The 18884-nt window shown below is 34.6% G+C and overlaps 1 protein-coding gene across 1 annotated transcript; it reads left to right on the top strand.

Annotated features, from left to right (window-relative positions):
* Positions 1 to 6338: 6338 nt before the first annotated feature.
* LOC140175059 (uncharacterized) lies at positions 6339 to 7740 on the top strand. Its single transcript, XM_072201964.1, has 5 exons — positions 6339 to 6481; positions 6571 to 6970; positions 7071 to 7112; positions 7224 to 7296; positions 7391 to 7740. The coding sequence occupies exons 1-5, from the start codon at positions 6339 to 6341 to the stop codon at positions 7738 to 7740; spliced, it is 1008 nt and encodes a 335-aa protein (XP_072058065.1).
* The last annotated feature ends 11144 nt before the right edge of the window (positions 7741 to 18884 follow it).

Here is an 18884-nt window from a genome sequence, read left to right as displayed (position 1 = left end):
ACATTGGTATATTATAATTTATATATAATATAAGGAAGGGTATTTATATAATTTCACTTGTTTATGATTTTCTCTCTTCCTACTTTTCCTTTCATTCAAACAAAAGAAAAATTTTCTCCCATTTTCTTTCCATATATTTTCTCTTCATCCAAACAACATATAAAAAATTAACATTTCCTTTTATTTTCTTTCCTTCTATTTTCTTTCCTCCCATTTTATTTCCTCTCATTTTCCATCATCCATCCAAACAAAGTGTAAGGGGACGGGTGTCTCTAGTTACACGTAATCAATCACCTTGTCATATTCACACAAGTGCAACTCCAATTTTACTGTTTTAGTTTCAGTGTACGAGTGTAAGTACTATGTTTTCAATGAATAAAGGGTTTTTTCCGGAAAAAAAAAGGGATTTATGATATATATTATTTATTTTAATTTTTAGAAAATTATAAATTTTTAATTTTATATCTTAAATTATAAATACTAATTATTAAAATTGGTTAATATAAAATAACAAGAAATTGAGTTTTCAAACTTTCTCTACATAAAAACCACACAAATTTATGTGGTATTTGGTGGGTGGTTGTATAGTATTTACGATTTTAAACTCTCATTATTAGTATTTAATTACAAAGCTAAACAATTTAAAATTTGGTTATTGATTTGGTTGTAGACCAAACTTAACCAAATTTAAGCCAAATTTTTTGTTGCATTAAATTTCATAAAAATTTACATATTTCTATCATAATGGATACAAAATATATTAATTTAATATTTTTAGACATAATATATTTGTCTATGTTTTATTTACTAAATACAATTTTATATTTTTGTATTTCTGTTTTAGTGTCCTGTGCCTATAAACAAACATAGCCTTATAACACTCATCTTTAAATATCTATTATAAATATATTTTGTTAAAATCTCACTAAAAAAAATCAATGAAACAAAAAATAGCAACAAGTTATATATATATATATATATATATATATATATATATTATTTTTAAATGAGAATTGCCACATCAAAAACTTTGTAAAAATAATCATTAAGAACAAAAATCTAACTAAAAGCGAAAAGTACATTCTAGGATTAATCACTAAAAACGCTCTTGAAATATTCTGACGTTTACAAAAATAACCCAAATTTTTATTATTGATAAAAATACTCTTAATTAGGTTGTTCCTATCGTTGTCAAGTCTCGTCTATTGCTGGTGTCAATTGGACTGCTGCCACTATTGGATTCCAAGGGAGAGAGGGCTCGCCGGAGGGAGGCCCCTAGGAGGAGTGAGACGAAGGCAAAGAAGGCGCGATCATCTTTGCTGGTGTCGTCGTCGTTGAGTCATGCATCCTCAATTGCATCTTCTCTCTTCTTTATTCTCAGATCTTCTCTTCTTCTTTTTATGTGCTTTTCACTTTTTGTTGATGGTTTTTGTGTTGTGGTAGTTGTTGGTCGTTGTACAATAGCTTCTAGCATTGGAAAGAGAAGAAGACGAAGCTCTGGTAGCAATGCTGGCTATGGTGCCACGAAAGTGGAGGGATGGAAGTTGAGAGAAAAGTAATTTCAGATTAAGTTATGTTTAATTTGGGAATAGAGTTCCCCAGCACCGATTCTTTTTTTTTTTGCAGCCCCAACGTCAGTGTCCTCTTCCTTTCCTCCAAGTATTCGGTGCAAACACTCTAATGAAATACGTTGACTTGGAATATGAGAAATTGAGGACTTTTGGTTAAGAAGAAGGTTTTATAAGGTGAGGATAAGAGTGTTGATGGTTGTGTTACTGGTTAAGATTTGAGAGAAGGAAAGTAAGTGCGGGGAAATGAAAGAAGAAGAAGAGGTGCTAGTTCGCCAACAACTCTGTCATGACTAACAAAGGCGCTGCGGATGGTAACTTGGAGGGAATGTGAGAAGAGAAGATGGGAGGGCGAGAGGAAATCGGGAAGAGATAGGAGAAGAGCGTGCGGGCTACATCATCGTTTCGTTTGCCACATAAGTTACTTTGTTTGCCACATCACTCTAAAACGTTCACATGCCATGTCTATCTTTACGGATAGGTAGTTTTGACACATTTTAAAAATATTTAAGAGTATTTTTGTCGATAATAAAAATTGGGGACGTTGTAGTTGGTTGATCCCTCCTAATAATAGTATTTTTTTAATCAAAAAAAGCTCAACACACTAATATGGAGCAACGAAAGAAACAACAAGTACTTCATAAAAACATACAAACCCTGTATCTTCCAGTAACGCCATCAACCACCAAAAGGATCACTCTCGGTCCATTCGTTGTAGCTCGGCATCGTCTTCCTTATTACGAACTCCACACCTGTTTCCTGATTCTGAAAAATCCTAGCATTGCGTTCCACCCAAATGTTTCAAATAACTGCAAAGAACCCCGGCAACCATTTCTTCTGATCTTGTTTTTGCTTATGCCTACCGGTCCACCGCTCAAACAGTTCCCTTATGGTTCCAGGAATAGGCCACACCTCCCCAAAAGACCTCAACCAACTGCACCACACCTGCCATGTTAGCTCACAGAGGAGGAATAAATGCTCCACCGACTCTATCTCCTTCTTACATAGTACACAGAGATTATCACTGAGCCTGATAATGCCTAGTCTGCTCAACCTCTCCTTAGTATTCTCTCTACCAATAAGCACAAACTACTCAAAAAGCTCAATTCTCGACGGTACCACTCCTCTCCAAACTGAACTTGTGAAACTGTAGCTCGTTATCTCATCCGACAGAGTCTCCGATTGTAGGACCCGCACAACAACCTTGGTAGAAAATACCCCTTTACTATCAAACTTCCAAACCATATTATCATCTTTACCATCTAACAGCTTCACCGGCCTTAGCCGCTCATGAAGTTGATGGACAAGTTCCAGCTCCCATTGGAACAACTCTCTCCGCCACTGAAAATTCCATATCCACTCAAGCCCATCCCAAAATCCACAATCTCCTATTATCGATCCTTGCTTATTCGAAATAGAGAATAGTCTTGGAAAAGCCACCTTCAAGGGGCCACCTTGCAGCCAGTTATCTTCCCAAAACAGGGTACTCCTCCCATTCCCTACCTCCATCGCCAGGCCAGTAAGCATTTTGTCTTTTATCCTCTGCTCTTTTATATTCAAATGACATATGTCTTTCCAGGGCCCTCCTTTAACCGATAACTGCTGATTTACTAGCATTACATCAGGATTTAGGTTGTTGCATGAGCATACAATCTTCTTCCATAAAGGGCACTCCTCTTTAGAAAATCGTCACCACCACTTAAATAAGAGCGCTGTGTTCCGAAGCACCGCATCCCCAACCCCCAAACCTCCAGCCTTTTTTGGTGCCTGAACTAACTCCCACTTAACTAACAGAATACCATCATTACCATCCCCCTTACACCACATAAATTACCTTTGCAATGTAATTAGCTTATCCGCAGCCGCCTTTGGCATCTTGTATAGGCTGAGGTAGTAGATAAGTAGGCTATTCAGTACTGATCTAATATGAACAAGCTTGCCCGCTTTGGTTAGAACCTTTGATTTCCAGAGGCTAAGTTTCTCTTCCACCTTATCAATTGTCAGTTTCCAAGTTTTCACCATACGAGGATTTGCACCCAAAGAAATCCCGAGATACCTAACAGGTAGAACTGCTTGCTTGCACCCTAGCAAACTACAGGCATTATCTTCCCAATCCTGCTCACAATTCACCGATATCAAACTTGACTTCTCAAAATTAATGCTCATCCCCGACATCAACTCAAAGCACCTCAATAGTCTCCTATAATTGACTATTGTATCTGTCACCGGAGGGCAAAACAATATCGTATCATCTGCAAATTATAAGTGCGATAATTAGATATGCTCACCTCCTCAATTCGATATACTTTGTTTGGATGAGATGATTTTGGAAAGAAAGAAACTGGGGGAGAAAAAAAGGGACAGAAAATTTGATTTTCCTTCGTTTAGATCAGGAAGGAAAATAAACGGAAAATAAAAAAGTATACCTGGGCCCATTTAAAAGTTTTCACCTCATAGTTGGACAGAAAACTGATATAGAAGAGAAAATATTAGTAAAAAGACACAATTACCCTTACAATTACAGAAACTACAATCCCTAATTTCAATATTTCCGGAAGAAGAGAACACCTATCATTGTCTTAACCTGTTTGGCTTTCTTCTTCAGCACTGCCAGCGTAGCTTCCCATCCGCGTCCACGTTGCTACAGCAGTTTTGTTATCGTTGTGACAGGTGAAGCACATCTTCAACCAGGCATCCTCAACAGAAAAGTGAGTTTTTTTCAGTTGTAGTAGGTTTTTTCAAAACGAAATGGAAAAAATCATTATAGCATATAGATTGTATTCCTCTTTTGTTTTTCAACTGAAATGTTTTGATTTTACATTTCATGGATGCCGTTTATTTTTGTAGTGGAAAAAGAACCCATAGATTGTATTCCTCTTTTATTTTTCAACTGAAATATTTTGATTTTACATTTCATGGATGCCAAGAACCCATAGATTGTATTCCTCTTTTGGTTTTCAACTAAAATGTTCTGATTTTACATTTCATGGATGCTGTTTATTTTTATAGTGGAAAAAGAACCCATTCTTCGTTGTCTGTTCTTAAATACTTCATTTGTTCTAACTCAAAAATCCACCGATATATGACCCAGTTCACGTTTGATCCTAGAAAGGACTAATTTTTAACTCATCTGGTATTTGAAATGGTTTACCCTGGTTTTCATATCATCAGATTTTTTCTCAAACTTTATTACATTATGCCCTTTTTTGATGGGGTGGTCCAAATATGAAGAAAAGAATTCAGGCAATTGACCATAAAATTTAGTTACATTATTATTATTGAGACTATGAAAAGTGTGTGTGAGAAACAAATAGAAAATGCCAAAAACTTACCTCTTAAGTCTTCATCAATGTACAATTATACACTAGATAATCAGGCACTTGTATTTAGGAAAATTTACTAAAAAATGAAAAAAAAAAGTTATACATTGTGATTTGTGAAAACAACATATTAGAAAATAGAAAGTATAAAAAAAGATTAATCTCCTAATGCATATAATGTAATTCTAAATCAATCTACTAATTAAACTTGGAGTTTTGACCGATTAAATCATTCAATTAATTTGAGCATGCATTTTAAACACAATTCTTTGTAGGTTAGCATGAAGTAATTTTTTGAAGACACAAGCCAGCTTTTCTTTCTCTTTTTTACTTTCTTTTCATGTAAATATCATCAACAATAGCTATCAGATATATCATTCATAAAGGGAGAGATTTCACAACCTCTTTTTTAGTTCATGCATCATTTGCTTAGTTCACTAGGTACTTGCTTTAATTTCTAGATGATTTTTTTGTAGAATTAAAAAAAATTGAAAAAACTCCCATTGCACATCTTTAAAAAATTAACATGAATTGAAATTAAATTAATTTAATCAAAGATTGGTGGTGGGTGAATCACGACAATTACAATTATTTTAGATATTAGATATTAAATTGGATATATCATAAAAATCAACTCCTTATAATTTGTCTATTTATTATATATGCCATAAGAAGAATCTCTATCTTAATAATTCAAAAAACTTTAGGACATAAGAACGTATAGTATTTTTAATATAGAGAAAGCAATTACAGAGTGTATAGAATATGTACATATACTTATCAGTTATCACAATATTTTTACATGTTTGATTTCTTAATTTTTTTGTTAATTTTTTTCTCTTTTTTAATTGATTTGATTTGTTTATTATATGCTTAAATTACAACCAACGGTAAGGTGAACTGAATCAATGTTATGGGTATAGTTTACTCAAAAGTCCATTACTTATTAAATAGATCCACCTGTTTAGATTTTATCTATAGGTGTTGTGATGCATGTACCTAATTATTACAATCATTAATGGGACAACTTATTCCTTTTCTTTTTAGTTTCTTTTTTCAGTATAAAAATGAATAAACAGACATAAAGAATAGGAACATATTATCAGTTATTACTGTGGAATAATTTCCTTCTTTGGTTTCATCCAATTTTTACTCGCAACTTATGTTTTTATGTTTTTCTCATTAGATTTTGGTGTTAAACCAAGGTATTTATTAATATATCTTGTCATTTACAGTTTGTTTTTATTGTTTATGGCAGCCAGTTTTGGAATCAAGTTTGACATTTAGGAGCTGGAAATAAGTGCTTCATATTAAGGTATTTTCGTGTTTATAACATGACACCATAGTGTTATATAAAATTTTATTTATGTTGTTAAAATGTAACAACATATGTGACTTTCTAGTTACTTTCTTTATTGATATGTCCACCCTAAACCTCATATTTTTATAGATGGATAATGAAAATATCGAAGATGCGAATCTCGAAGATAGAACAAACGTCATATATGATTCAGAATTTCAAGTAGGTCAAATCACTTTTACTGACCTATATCATCCTGAACCAATACAAATACCAACTCGTGTCAGGAAAGAGTTAGAAAATAGACAACATATCTGTGTCACATCTCTTTCTTGTGTTGTAGTGCATCAGTTGTATTTTTGGAATTAATATCATAACATAGGCTTAGACAAATTAATAACGACAACTTGGAAAGAGAACTTAGGTGTACTCAATTAATGACACAGTTACTGGAGTCTGAAAAGTGCCGAGATGTCATACGTATGGGCCTTGAAGCATTTAGGCAGTTGTGTCAGAAATTAAGAGGAACTGGTAGAGTAAAGGATTCAACTCGTTCTACGGTTGAAGAGCAAGTCGCTAAATTCCTACATATTATAGGGCATAATGTGAAAACTAGAACCATGTCTTTCTTTTTCCACCGGTCAAGAGAGAGAATTAGTCGTCACTTTCACAATGTCCTACATGCTATTCTATCGTTAGAGGGAGACTTCTTCAAGCAACCATCTGGTGAGGAAGTTCCTTATGAAATACTTAATAATAGTCGATTCTATCCGTTTTTTAAGGTACTAACTCTTTTGATTTACTTAGTCGCATTTATATAATTGTCAATGAAATAATTATAATACTGTTATGTTAATAAGTCAATATACTTTCCCAAAAAAGGATTGCATTGGAGCCATAGATGGAACTCATAGTCGTGTGAAGGTACCAAGGGTGGACGCCCCTCGTTTTCGCAGACGAAAAGATCACCCAACACAAAATGTTTTAGCGGCCTGTGATTTTGATATGAAATTCACTTATGTGTTGTCCGGTTAGGAAGGAACTGCCTCTGACTCAAGAATATTGAAAGATGCTTTAAATAGGGAATATCCACTTCGAATTCCCGAAGGTCTGTGCTAATATAATTTATGAAATCAGCTACATAAAGTTAAATTTATAGTCATAGTATGTTATAATTTAATTTTTGTATGCAACTATTGTAGGAAAATTTTATCTAGGCGATGCTGGTTTCATGCTGAAGCCTGGGATACTTACACCATATAGAAGTGTTCAGTATCACCTGAAAGAGTATTCACTACGTGAGCCAGAAAATCCTAAAGAACTATTCAACCACCAGCATTCTTCATTAAGAAATGTCATTGAAAGATGTTTTGGAGTTCTAAAGAAAAGATTCCCAATTATAGCTGGCGACACTGAACCATATTATTCATTTGAAACTATAAGAGATATTTTTTTGGCATGTTGTATACTGCATAATTTTTTGATGGGTGTTGATGTTGATCAATCTATAATTGATGAGATTGACAAAGAATTGCTAAAGAACGCAATATAGATAGATCACAACCAATTCAACAACGTGATGAGGAATATAGGCATGCAGCATTATTACGAGATAACATTGCAGTTGAAATGTGGAATGTGTATCAAACATTATGAGTGATTATACATCTGATATATTTGAATATGTATATATATGTGTAGTTTATTGTCAAAGTTGTTTAATTGGATTTTTTTAAAAAATGTTACAGGTTAAATAATGCCAAATAAAGAAAATAAAACAGAAGCAACTCAACCTTCTAAAGACAACTTAAGATGGTTTGATGAGATGGATGAAGCTCTGCTAAATGTGTTAGCAGAAGAAGCATTGAAAGGTAATAGACACGATGGCTCGTGGACAACTGAAGCATATGCCAATGTTGTGAAGACTTTGAGTATAGCTATAGGCCCGCACATAACGAAGAACTACATCAAGAATAGAATGAAGATACTGAAAGATCATTTTGCTGAAGCATATGACTTATTTCATCACTTAAGTAGATTTGCATGGAATCCTGTAACTAGAAAGTTTGAAGCTGAAGAAGAAGTGTGGCAAGACTTTATTAAGGTATCTTATACTTTTTTATTACTTATATCAGTGATGAAATAAGTCACAAAATAATTTTAACTTTTTTTATGTAGGAGAAACCTCAAGCAGAAAAATGGAGAAAAATGCAAATTAAGCATTATGATATTTTGAAGGAGTTGTTCGGAGCTGATAGAGCTACTGGTAAAGGGGCTGCTACTTCACGAGAAAGGATTCAACAACTTGATAGAGATCCCATTGACTTGAATGACTCTTTTGAAAATGTTGAATTTTCTGACATAGATGTGAATACGGGACATGATATCCCAACATTTTCTGCTAATTTAGATTCACCAAGTGCTCCTCATGGTCACCCAAATCAATTAGGAGGGAATTCAACTTCGAGAGGTACAAAGCGTAAGTCTCCTTTGGGAATTACTACCATGGCCGATGCTGTAAAAGAGGGTAGTTATCTGTCTAGCAAGCTACATGACGTGGCTCAAAGGCAGGTTGAATCAGCTGAGAGACAAGCTTCTGTGGCTGAGAGGCAAGTTTCGATCGCCGAAAAACAAGTCTCATTAATTGAAAGACAAGTCGTGATTGCTGAAAAAGTATTAGCTATTATGCAACAAAGTAGGCCTCGCATTTACAGTGAATCAGATGTATGGGATATGTTGACTGAATTGGGTCTAGTAGGTTCATTTTGGATGCAATGTTATCAGTTTTTATGTGAAAATGAGCAAAAAAAGCGCCAAATTTTTGGGATCCCACCTGAAATGCGACTGGATGCACTTTTTCATTTCATGACTGCTGCTGGTGTTCGCTTAAGAGATATGGTACTTCCAGAAAACATTCACCGTTACAGGTAAAACTTTTATATGCGCTTAATCTCTGGTTAATTTGAGGTTATTGCGTTTAACAATTGATTATGTGTTTCTTATTGTCGTAAATTATGACTATATCTTCATATATTTGAACAAGAGATTATTTTCTGTTTTATTTATATTAACACATGGTTAGAAATCACTTTTTGCTGATACTTTGAGATTGATTGGTTGTTTGAATAGAAAGATATTAATAAAATAGATTATCATAATCAACTATGATCTTTGTGTTAATTTGTCTTTGTTGTTTATGCTCGTGCAGGAATCCTAAAACTTGAAAATGTTTGGGACCAATGAGTACAGAGGACAATTAGAAATTCATCATGTGTTAATATCTTTAACTCGAAAAAACTTTATTTTTTTTTGAAGTAGATGGGTACAGATGAATCAAGCTATGTACAATTGATTTTTTGGACGTAGACCTATGCTGATTACTCTGACCATGAAGAATGACCCTTTTGAAAAGTGTTGTGTGGTGATAAAATGGTACTACTTTAGAGTCCTAGTCGTTGTTACGTTTTTTGCATTTTGTTATATGTTTATAGAAATTGTATATGGTTATTTGTCACACATAGTAAGAAAGAAATGCTAGTCACTTTTGATAATATTTTATTTTGTAAATATAATTTAGTGGAACTTTTTCTTAAATATGATTAAGGAGATTAATGTACGCGTGCGCGTGAATGGTGCTCTATTTTTTCAAAATTTTCCTATGTTTTTGCACCAATCTAAGCATTCTAAACCTCTAAACAGCTACCAAAATACCATAAAACCTTATTTAACATACTAAACTACCAATTAAATTCAACTATCTAAACAAAAACATGAATTTAAACTGATTTTACCAATATTTACAAAAAGAGAAAATAAAAAGAAGTTACCATGGTGGGTTGTCTCCCACCTAGCACTTTTGTTTATTGTCCTTAAGTTGGACTTATGGGGAGCTTCTCTCAAGGTGGCTTGTGCTTGTACTCATCTTGGAACTTCCACCAATGCTTGGACTTCCAATAAGCTCCATCATTCAAGATTAATATCTTCAAGCTTTGATGGAGTTCTTCACAAACCATGGGCTCCCAATGTTGATCCTCATGTGTTCCCGAATCCCATATTTTGTCTTCACACCCATCTCCAAGTTGATTATCATTAATCCATGTGGGTGGTGAGCAAGGTGAATTCTCAACAAAGTGACCAAACATCCTTCTAGACCCATGTACTCTAGTTATACACCAACCTTTGCTATCAAGCCTTGGACATGTGACCATAATGATGCTTCCAACCACTAACCATCTCCTTTTTGCTCTTAAAGCCACTAATTTTTCTAAGTTGACCATCCGTTTCAAGTAAACCATATTCAAGGGGAATAATAAAGCTTGAGTATAAGGAATTTACCCACTTGAATGAGAAAGCGAATGGTGGTGGCTTGGGGAGAGGTATTTCCAATGTGCTAGTAAACTCCACTCCCTTGTTTTCTTCCTTGATTGCCTCCACCTTTTCACAAACTTCTTCATTCTCAATCCTTTGTTCATCAACTTCATCTAACTCTTCTCCATCACTCAAGTCATAAATGGGAGGTTGCGAGAAATCTACCTCCACATCACTTTCAAATTCATTGGGAGAAGGTTCTTCAAATTCAAAGGATTCTTCACCAAGAAGATTGGATGCATGATCTTCATCACCAAGGGAACTCAATTCTTGCTTCATTCTCTCCAAGTCTTCATATAGAATATACCTCGGAGGTTGTGCACATTCCTCCTCAACATCAAATTTACTCTTCTTGGAGGGATTTTCTATAACTCTAGGTTCCCATGGAGGTTCCGCATCTCCTAAGTCTTCAACCACTTCTTCCTTTTCTTCAATAATCATAGGCTTCTCCAATTTCTAATACAAAGTGGCATTCCTCATTTTCCATCGGAGTTTCCAATCTCTCCTTCATGCTATGCTCTTTAATTGATTCTCCACATGTGACCATGGGAGTGCTTTGAGTGCTCAAGCATTGGGAGGCTAAAATGCTTACTACCTTGGCCAAGGTAGCCATAAATTCTAGTGTCTCTCTTTTTATTTCTCCTTGCCCTTGAAGTATAAGGCTAAGGATTTCATCCATTGAGGATTGGAGTGGGTAAGAGGGTTCATTGTCTTGGAGAAATGGTTCATTATAGGAAGGTGGTTCTTCTTGGTAAGGTGGTGGTGTGTATTGAGGTGGTTCTTGGGAGTAGTAATCTTGGAATTGTGGTTCCATGTATGGCTCATATGGTTCAAAAGGAGGTTGGTATGGTGGGTAAGGATCATGGTCATATGGAGGTGTTTGTTGAAAATAGGCTTGTGAGTGTGGTTGAGGTTCATGTTGAGGATATGACTCATAGGCATATGGTGGTAGTTCTTGAAAATCACAAGGAGATTCACCATAGCCATTGGATTGATATGCATCATAGAATGGCTCTTCTTCATAGTGCATTAGTGGAGGTTGTTGCCATGAGGATTGATCATATGGCTCCTCCCACCTTTGGTTGTCCCATCCTTGATACACATCTTCATTGTAGTTCCCATCACCTACAACAAAGTTGTAATCACACTCATAGCCAAAATGAGAATTCATGGTGAAAAGAGAAAACAAAAATCAAAAGCTAATAGAAAATAAGAGAGACAAAATTCTACAAATAGCAAAAAAAGCAAAAAAAAAAGCAAGATATTCACATATGTACAATAACCAATAACATAACACCATTGCAATTCCCCGGCAATGGCGCCATTTTGATGATTTGGATTTTTGACGGTTTAGAATTTCACAAATGAATTCTCGTTGCAAGTATAGTTTCTAAACCAACAATAATCCTTTCATACAAAAGATTGTTTGTCACAAGTAACAAACTCCTAAAATTAATAATCGAAGTATTCAAACCTCGGGTCGTTCTCCCTAGGAATTGTAATGAAGTGTTTTGTTATTGGTTGTGAGTTATTTTTGGGGTTTTAATAAGAAACATGAAAGATAAATGGCAAGAAAGTAAACTAAGGCCTAAAAAGGTCTTGGCAAGGGTTGGTGGTCAAGGATCTCTATCCTAATCACTAACCACAATATGAGAATTGGCAAGGATTAATCTCATTAAATCATCCTCTAACTAGTAGTAAAGGAAAGTCAAATGAGCTATATCAATCCTAGTCCATAAGTCCTAACTCTCCACTAATTCAATTAGTGAGAACTAGAGTCAATGGATCCCAATCATCAATTACTTGGACATTAGTAACTCAAGAGTTCCTAAGTTACCTTTCCAAGCCAAGAACATAAAACTCTACTCTAGAATCCAACCAAGCATTTTCTCAAACACTTGGAAGGCACAAAAGAAAAGCATAGTAAATTGACAACAAGAATGAAATCTAACAACAATTATTGAAAGGAATTAACAACAACAATCAAGGAAATCACAATTATCATGAATTACCTCAAATTGCATTATTGAAAGAAAAAAAAGGAACAACAATCTATCCAAAACAAGTGAAGAATTACAATTATTATAGCACATAACTAGAAAGAGGGAGAAGAGAAGATTAAGACTTGATAAAAGAGAAGTGAATTAAAGCATGAATTAAACCTAGATCTAAGAAGAGAGATTAACCTAAACCTAATCCTAATTCTAGAGAGAAGTGAGAGCTTCTCTCTCTAAAAACTACTCTAAACTAAAACTATGACTAATGGTAATGAACTAATAATTTCCCCTTCAATCCTTGATCCTTTTATTCCTTTCTATCAGCAATTGGCGCCAAAATGGGTTCAGAAACCCTTCCAAATCGCCAGGAACGTGTTGCTTTAATGAAGTCATGTGCGGACTGCGACGCGTGCGCGCATAATACGCGTGCGCGTCCCTGGCCGATTCTGCAATGTGCGCACGAGCGCCTTGTGCGCGTGCGCGTGCTTGGCTGATTTCACTTCTTTGACTTTTCATGCTTCTCTCCACTTGTATGCTTCCTTCCTTGCTCCCTTTGATCCATGCCTAGCCTATTCAATCTTGGAATTACTAGCAAACACATCAAGGCATCTTATGGAATCAAAGAGGAATTAGAATTCATCAAAATAAGGCTTAAAAAGCATGTTTTTACACTTAAGCACAAATACGGGAGAGATTACAAAACCATGCTAATTCATAGGTTAAATGTGAGAAAAGGTCGTCAAAATACTCTAAATTCAATACAAGATAAACCGTCAAATTGGGGTTTATCAGCGTCCTGCCTCCAACATCCACACCCACGATCGGCACCTGTTCATACCCCTGGCAACCAGTCGCGCCTCCCTTAGAGACCGCCGACAACCTTCCCTGCTCAGTCAGCCTAGCCCATCCAGCGTCCCCCTCTGCGCTCACAAGGTCTGTCTCGGCGTGTCGCTCGTCGCACCCAGGCGCTGCAGGAGGAGCCCTCTCATCCCTCCTACCCTCCACGCCCTCGCTCATCCGCCAATCAGCCACGGCTTCCTCAGAGACAGCCGGCGACCGTCCCTGCGCCGTCGTCCTGGCCCGTCCGGCGTCCCCCTCCACACTCACGATGTTGATCTCCCCGTGCCTCACGTCCCACCCAGGCGCACCAGTAGAAGCCTTCGCACCCTTCCTACCCTCAGCCCGCTCCAGTCTACCACGGGTCATGGCAACCCGGTCCGCTGCTCTCCAGCCCAACACAGGTCCACTTGGTTTCCCCCACCCTACATCCATAGCCTCACACTCCCGTGCCCCCATGCCATGCTTAGTTGGTATTGGGCTTAAGTTATCGAGGCCCAATTCCCCTCCCTCTATGTAGCGTCCAAACTTAGACTTTAATGGCTTACCCATATTCAAAGGCCCAGTAAATGTAACTTTTGAACCAATAACCCTCTCTACCCCAGTACTAAACTCATGTGTAACCGTTCTGTCAAAATCCCCTTCCTCAATCCCACCAAAACTCTGCACAACCTCCTTCCCTTTATTTTGGGTACTACTCTCCGACTCTGTTACTTCTCCAAACTTTTTGAAATTCAAAAAATCAACGTTCATATCATTCAATAATACCTCAAAATTGACTATTCTGCCCTTGTCATGGTCCCCCCTATTCATTTTCGGTGATCAGGTCCGCCGCCGGATCCCACGTCAACTCTGCCTTCCTCCGGCTATGTTCACAAGACCCATCGACAGCTCCCCCTTTGTAGACCTGCTTCTGCTCCACCGAAATCCCAGTCTCATCCGCCTCCCCTCCCATCTCTTTCACAATACTTAAATCTCCGTCTCCCCAATAGCAATCCGTACCCACTCTCTAATTTCATCAAACTCGCATGTGTCAACTTGAAACCTTCCCACCCGAAATGAAGCCTCTGCTCCTGTTGGAATAGCACAGTGGAAAATGTCTCCCCATAGGCTTTCTACCGCTTTAAATGTTTCAGACGACAATACATGAAGCGACATTCCATAGCATTCCAACCATACTCTGCGAGACCCACCGCATTCTGATTCCTCCCATCGCCTGATCCGATGAAAAACTTGTAGCATAGTATCCAGTTTAAACGTGTACACGCTGCAACAGTATGCTCCACCGTATCAAAAGTCAATAAAACTCTTGTCTCTCCGATCTCCCGGACATCTTCCACATGAGGCACATTTGTGTGAATAACCCTCTGCAAAGATCGAAGTTCCATAAGTTTCAGTGTGTACCCTACTAAGCTCCTGGCCAACCATTCCATATTTGCTGCCACTACAGGTACTTTAACCCTTTTCGTACTCCCATTGCCCTGCTGAACATGAATTTGGTCCCCTGCCATCACTTCCCCTTCCACAGGATTCTTAGCCGCCTCATTCTCCATAATGATCCTCTCTGAACTCCTTTGTAGCTGTCGTCCGGTATTTACCACCACCCGTTGGGCCCCCGCCTGCACATTCCTTCGAAACTTGGCTTCCCCCACCGTAACAGTTTTACCACGTAGCCTGAATTGGTTCATTTCTGCAATAGCTTTCAGGGCACCACCTTTCGTCGTGTAACGAACAAATGCGAATAGGTATGCCATTGTACTTTTTTGTTTCCTGCAAGGATAAATATCATCGATCCTCCCCGTCCAGCAGAACAACTGATACAATTCTCTCCTAGAGATATCCTCAGGCAAATTATCCACAAAGACAGTAAAAGAATCCTTTTCTAGCTAATCGATGATATTCTTCCTTAGTCCAAATCCTCGGATCCTTCAATCGTGAATAGCATCCCCTGCTCCCACCTCCCCTGGTCCTAATAATAGTATTTAAGATATCAAAGTCGACGTCTAATCTTATGTGCCAAATTTTTAACAAAAGATGTTAAAAGTGACTTTGTTAATAAATCTATCAAATTATCACTTGAGCAATTTATTGAACATCAATTTCCATTTACGAGAATAAAAAAATTGTAATGCATTTGCATAGCTATTTGTAACTAGGTTCATACAAGTGAAATAATTCTATATCAACTTTTTTAGGAGATAATGAAAAACTTCCTTGATTCTATTACAATGTATTCTAGTCGGAGAGAAATTATAGTAAACTAATAAATTTATAGTAATAATATATTGGGTTGTGTATTATTATTAACAAGATATATTAGTTCTCTTATAACGCCAAAATATTAAGATGCATTTGAATTAAATTTTTATTTTCAATGTTTTCTATTTTTTGAATTTTGTAAAAATAAAAATAATAAAATTTTATTTTCTATTTTTTATTTTCACTTCTTGTTTTCTCTTTTCTCACAATTCTAAAAATAATAAAAACAAAAACAAAAAATAAAAATAATTCTTATATTTTAAGACCAAAGACATTTTCAATTTCTTTGAAGAATATTTTTCTTTCGCAAAAAAAAAAATCTAACAACTATTGTTCATATATAAATCGAAATAAAATTTAGTTTTTTCAATATCTTTCATCTCAAACTTTTATTTTCTTTCAAGACATTTGTGCTTTTGTGATTGTGAAATCATGTTAGACTTTTAGAAATTTCAATGATATTCAAATTATTGACATACACAACAATGATGATGAATTTATATCTAAATTCTTTGTATTAAGTTATTAACATACGAACTACTATCATTCTTGAATTTTTTTTAGGTAAGATACTCAATTGTACAATTATACCACATTTACAATTTAACTTAATATAATTCCTAAGACAATTCATTATATGATTTATATATCTTTTAATCGTTTAAATTTTTTTTATATAGATATTACAATTTAATGATCTATATAAATAAAATTTAACCATATTTATTAATCAACTAATATAATAATTAAAGATTTTATCATAGAATAACCAAACCTTTTTTATAACAAAAATGTTATGCATCCAAGTGATTTTCACTAATCAAGTCCAACTAAGTGATTTAAAATTACGCGTCATTTATAATAGACTTTTAATATAAACCTCCCCTTGTTCGTTCTCTTCAACGTAAACGTCCCTTTTTTTCTGATTTCTCTATGTTTTCGTTTTATTATCATCTCTTTCTCTTCATATTTTTGTTTTCTTTTTCGATTTTCTTGTGTTCTCCTTGGATTTTATTCTCTTTTTCTCTTCAGATTTTCGATATACATTTGTTTTTTTTTTAAATCGAACAGTGTAATTAAAATCGTTTCATTTTTGCGTGTTCTAAAATAATGAATTATTCAAGTTCAAATCAGTTGAATGAGAGCGATTTGGATTATTCTTCTAAATCGAATCAAGTGGACGAGGTTTGAATCGTTTTTGATTTGATCTAGTTTCATTCTTTAACAATTTTGAATTGAATGGAATGGAATGGAATCTAATGCAATTGAATAAAGTGATAATAAATAATTTTATTCTTCTTTACTAAAATCAGTGTTGTTTATGAATTTGAATTTGAATAGAATGCATGAGTTTTTGAATTTATAGAATGCACAATTTTCGGTTCATTTGTTATTAGACAATGGCATTGTTATAAACTTATAATCATATTTCGGTTCATTTACAGTCTAAGTGTGTTGTCGATGAATAATTTATCCCAAAGGTTAAGATGACTTTGAAGATAAATTAAGTTGGAATTCAGTTTATTTGAGTTTTACTCATATAATGTTTTTTCTATACTGAAAATGAGGATTAATTTCTGATTTGTGTTATGTTTTATTGAATAGTCACTTTTTGGTTTTTCAAATTAGTTTCTATAATTGTGTTGTGGTAATTAGTTTAGGTGTTTATTAGAATAAATTTCGGTTCATTTGTATTTTTGTCGCTGTTGAAGTTTGATAAATACATTCAATCTATTTAGTATAAATCTAGATTCATTCAAATTAATGTGATCTCAATATATCCCATACATTTTTAACAAATAAATCAAAAGGAACTTAAGAAACAATTTTCAAATATATATATATATATATATATATATATATATATATATATATATATATATATATATATATTAACATTTACAAAGAGTCAAAGAAGTGTTTGCCTCTTTACAATTTCTTATAAAATAGTATTCAAGAATGTCAATAAAAATTCATTACAATTAAGATATTGAATCTATTTACTTTCTATCTCCTCATATGATAATCTACAGAAAGGACTTGAGATAATAGCAGATGACTTTGAGATTCTTATGCTTTTAGATCCCTCAATGACTTTTTTCAATTTATTTATCTTGTCCAAGAGAATGATTGGACCATATTCATGCTTGAAAGCATCAATTTGTTCCTACAATTGAAAGAAATTTATTAATATGTATTAATTTATTTAGTAAGAAATAAAATTTTGGTCAATACTTAACAGCAGTATCAAGTGAAACTCGGTTAATTCACAAATGAGCTGAAATTAGTTCAAATTTGAACAAGTAGTCAAAAAGACTCAATCATCAACAAAAACACATTGAATTTATTTCTGGATCCAAATGAACCTCAAATAAACTTAGAAATGAACCAAAATTATAGTAAAATGTAGCACAACTACTACAGTTTCATTCGATGCCCTAGTTACAGAAAAAAACAAAAAAATTGAATCAGAGAAATTCAATTTACTAAACAAACGAACTTGATCTACTAAACTCTAAACCAAACTAGTAAAAATGCAAAAAATGCAAAGGAGAAATCTAAACAAGTAGTTTTGTTACCTTGAAGAATTTTTGTTGTTCTTTTTTTGTGTTTTTTTGTTGATGATTTCAAATGCAGAACCGAATTTTCCTGTCATTTCCGCAGAAAATTTGAAAGATTTTTGAGAGAGATTTTAAATTCTTTTGTTACAATTTTGAGTAGGAGATGTGAACGGTTTTTCATATTAAAGTACGAAGCTGAGAGGTAACATTTGTTTGGAATTTTGATTGCATGTTACACTCTTTTAATGAGAATAAGAATAGTTTTTGTTGGTATTGAACCTATTTAGTTAAATTTAAATGGCAGGCAATAAAATTTGAATATGTAACAAATCTGTTTCTATAAATACCAAATCTATATCCCTATAGATAATTATTCATGTAACATTATTGATTTAACAATTTTGTTGGCTATTCATTGTTATTGTTATTAATAATTATCAAATATACCAGAGAATCACCAGTTCTGTTAAAATTTCCAGTTTTTATTTAACATTCATGTCAATCTTTTTTTTTTTTTGTCTTATACAACACACACTCACACACTATTACAGCTACTATATGCAGCTCCTAGTGAGACAAATGATGGCATGATGCTGCTATTTATCCAATACCTCGGCTGCAGGTTCATGTCAATCTTTAACCGCATCAAGTCAAACAATTAATACACAAATAAA

The sequence above is a fragment of the Arachis hypogaea genome, chromosome 9 (assembly GCF_003086295.3).
Source record: "Arachis hypogaea cultivar Tifrunner chromosome 9, arahy.Tifrunner.gnm2.J5K5, whole genome shotgun sequence".
NCBI lineage: Eukaryota > Viridiplantae > Streptophyta > Magnoliopsida > Fabales > Fabaceae > Arachis > Arachis hypogaea.
Note: the sequence above shows the minus strand (reverse complement) of the source record. Positions and strands in the feature narration are given on the sequence as shown.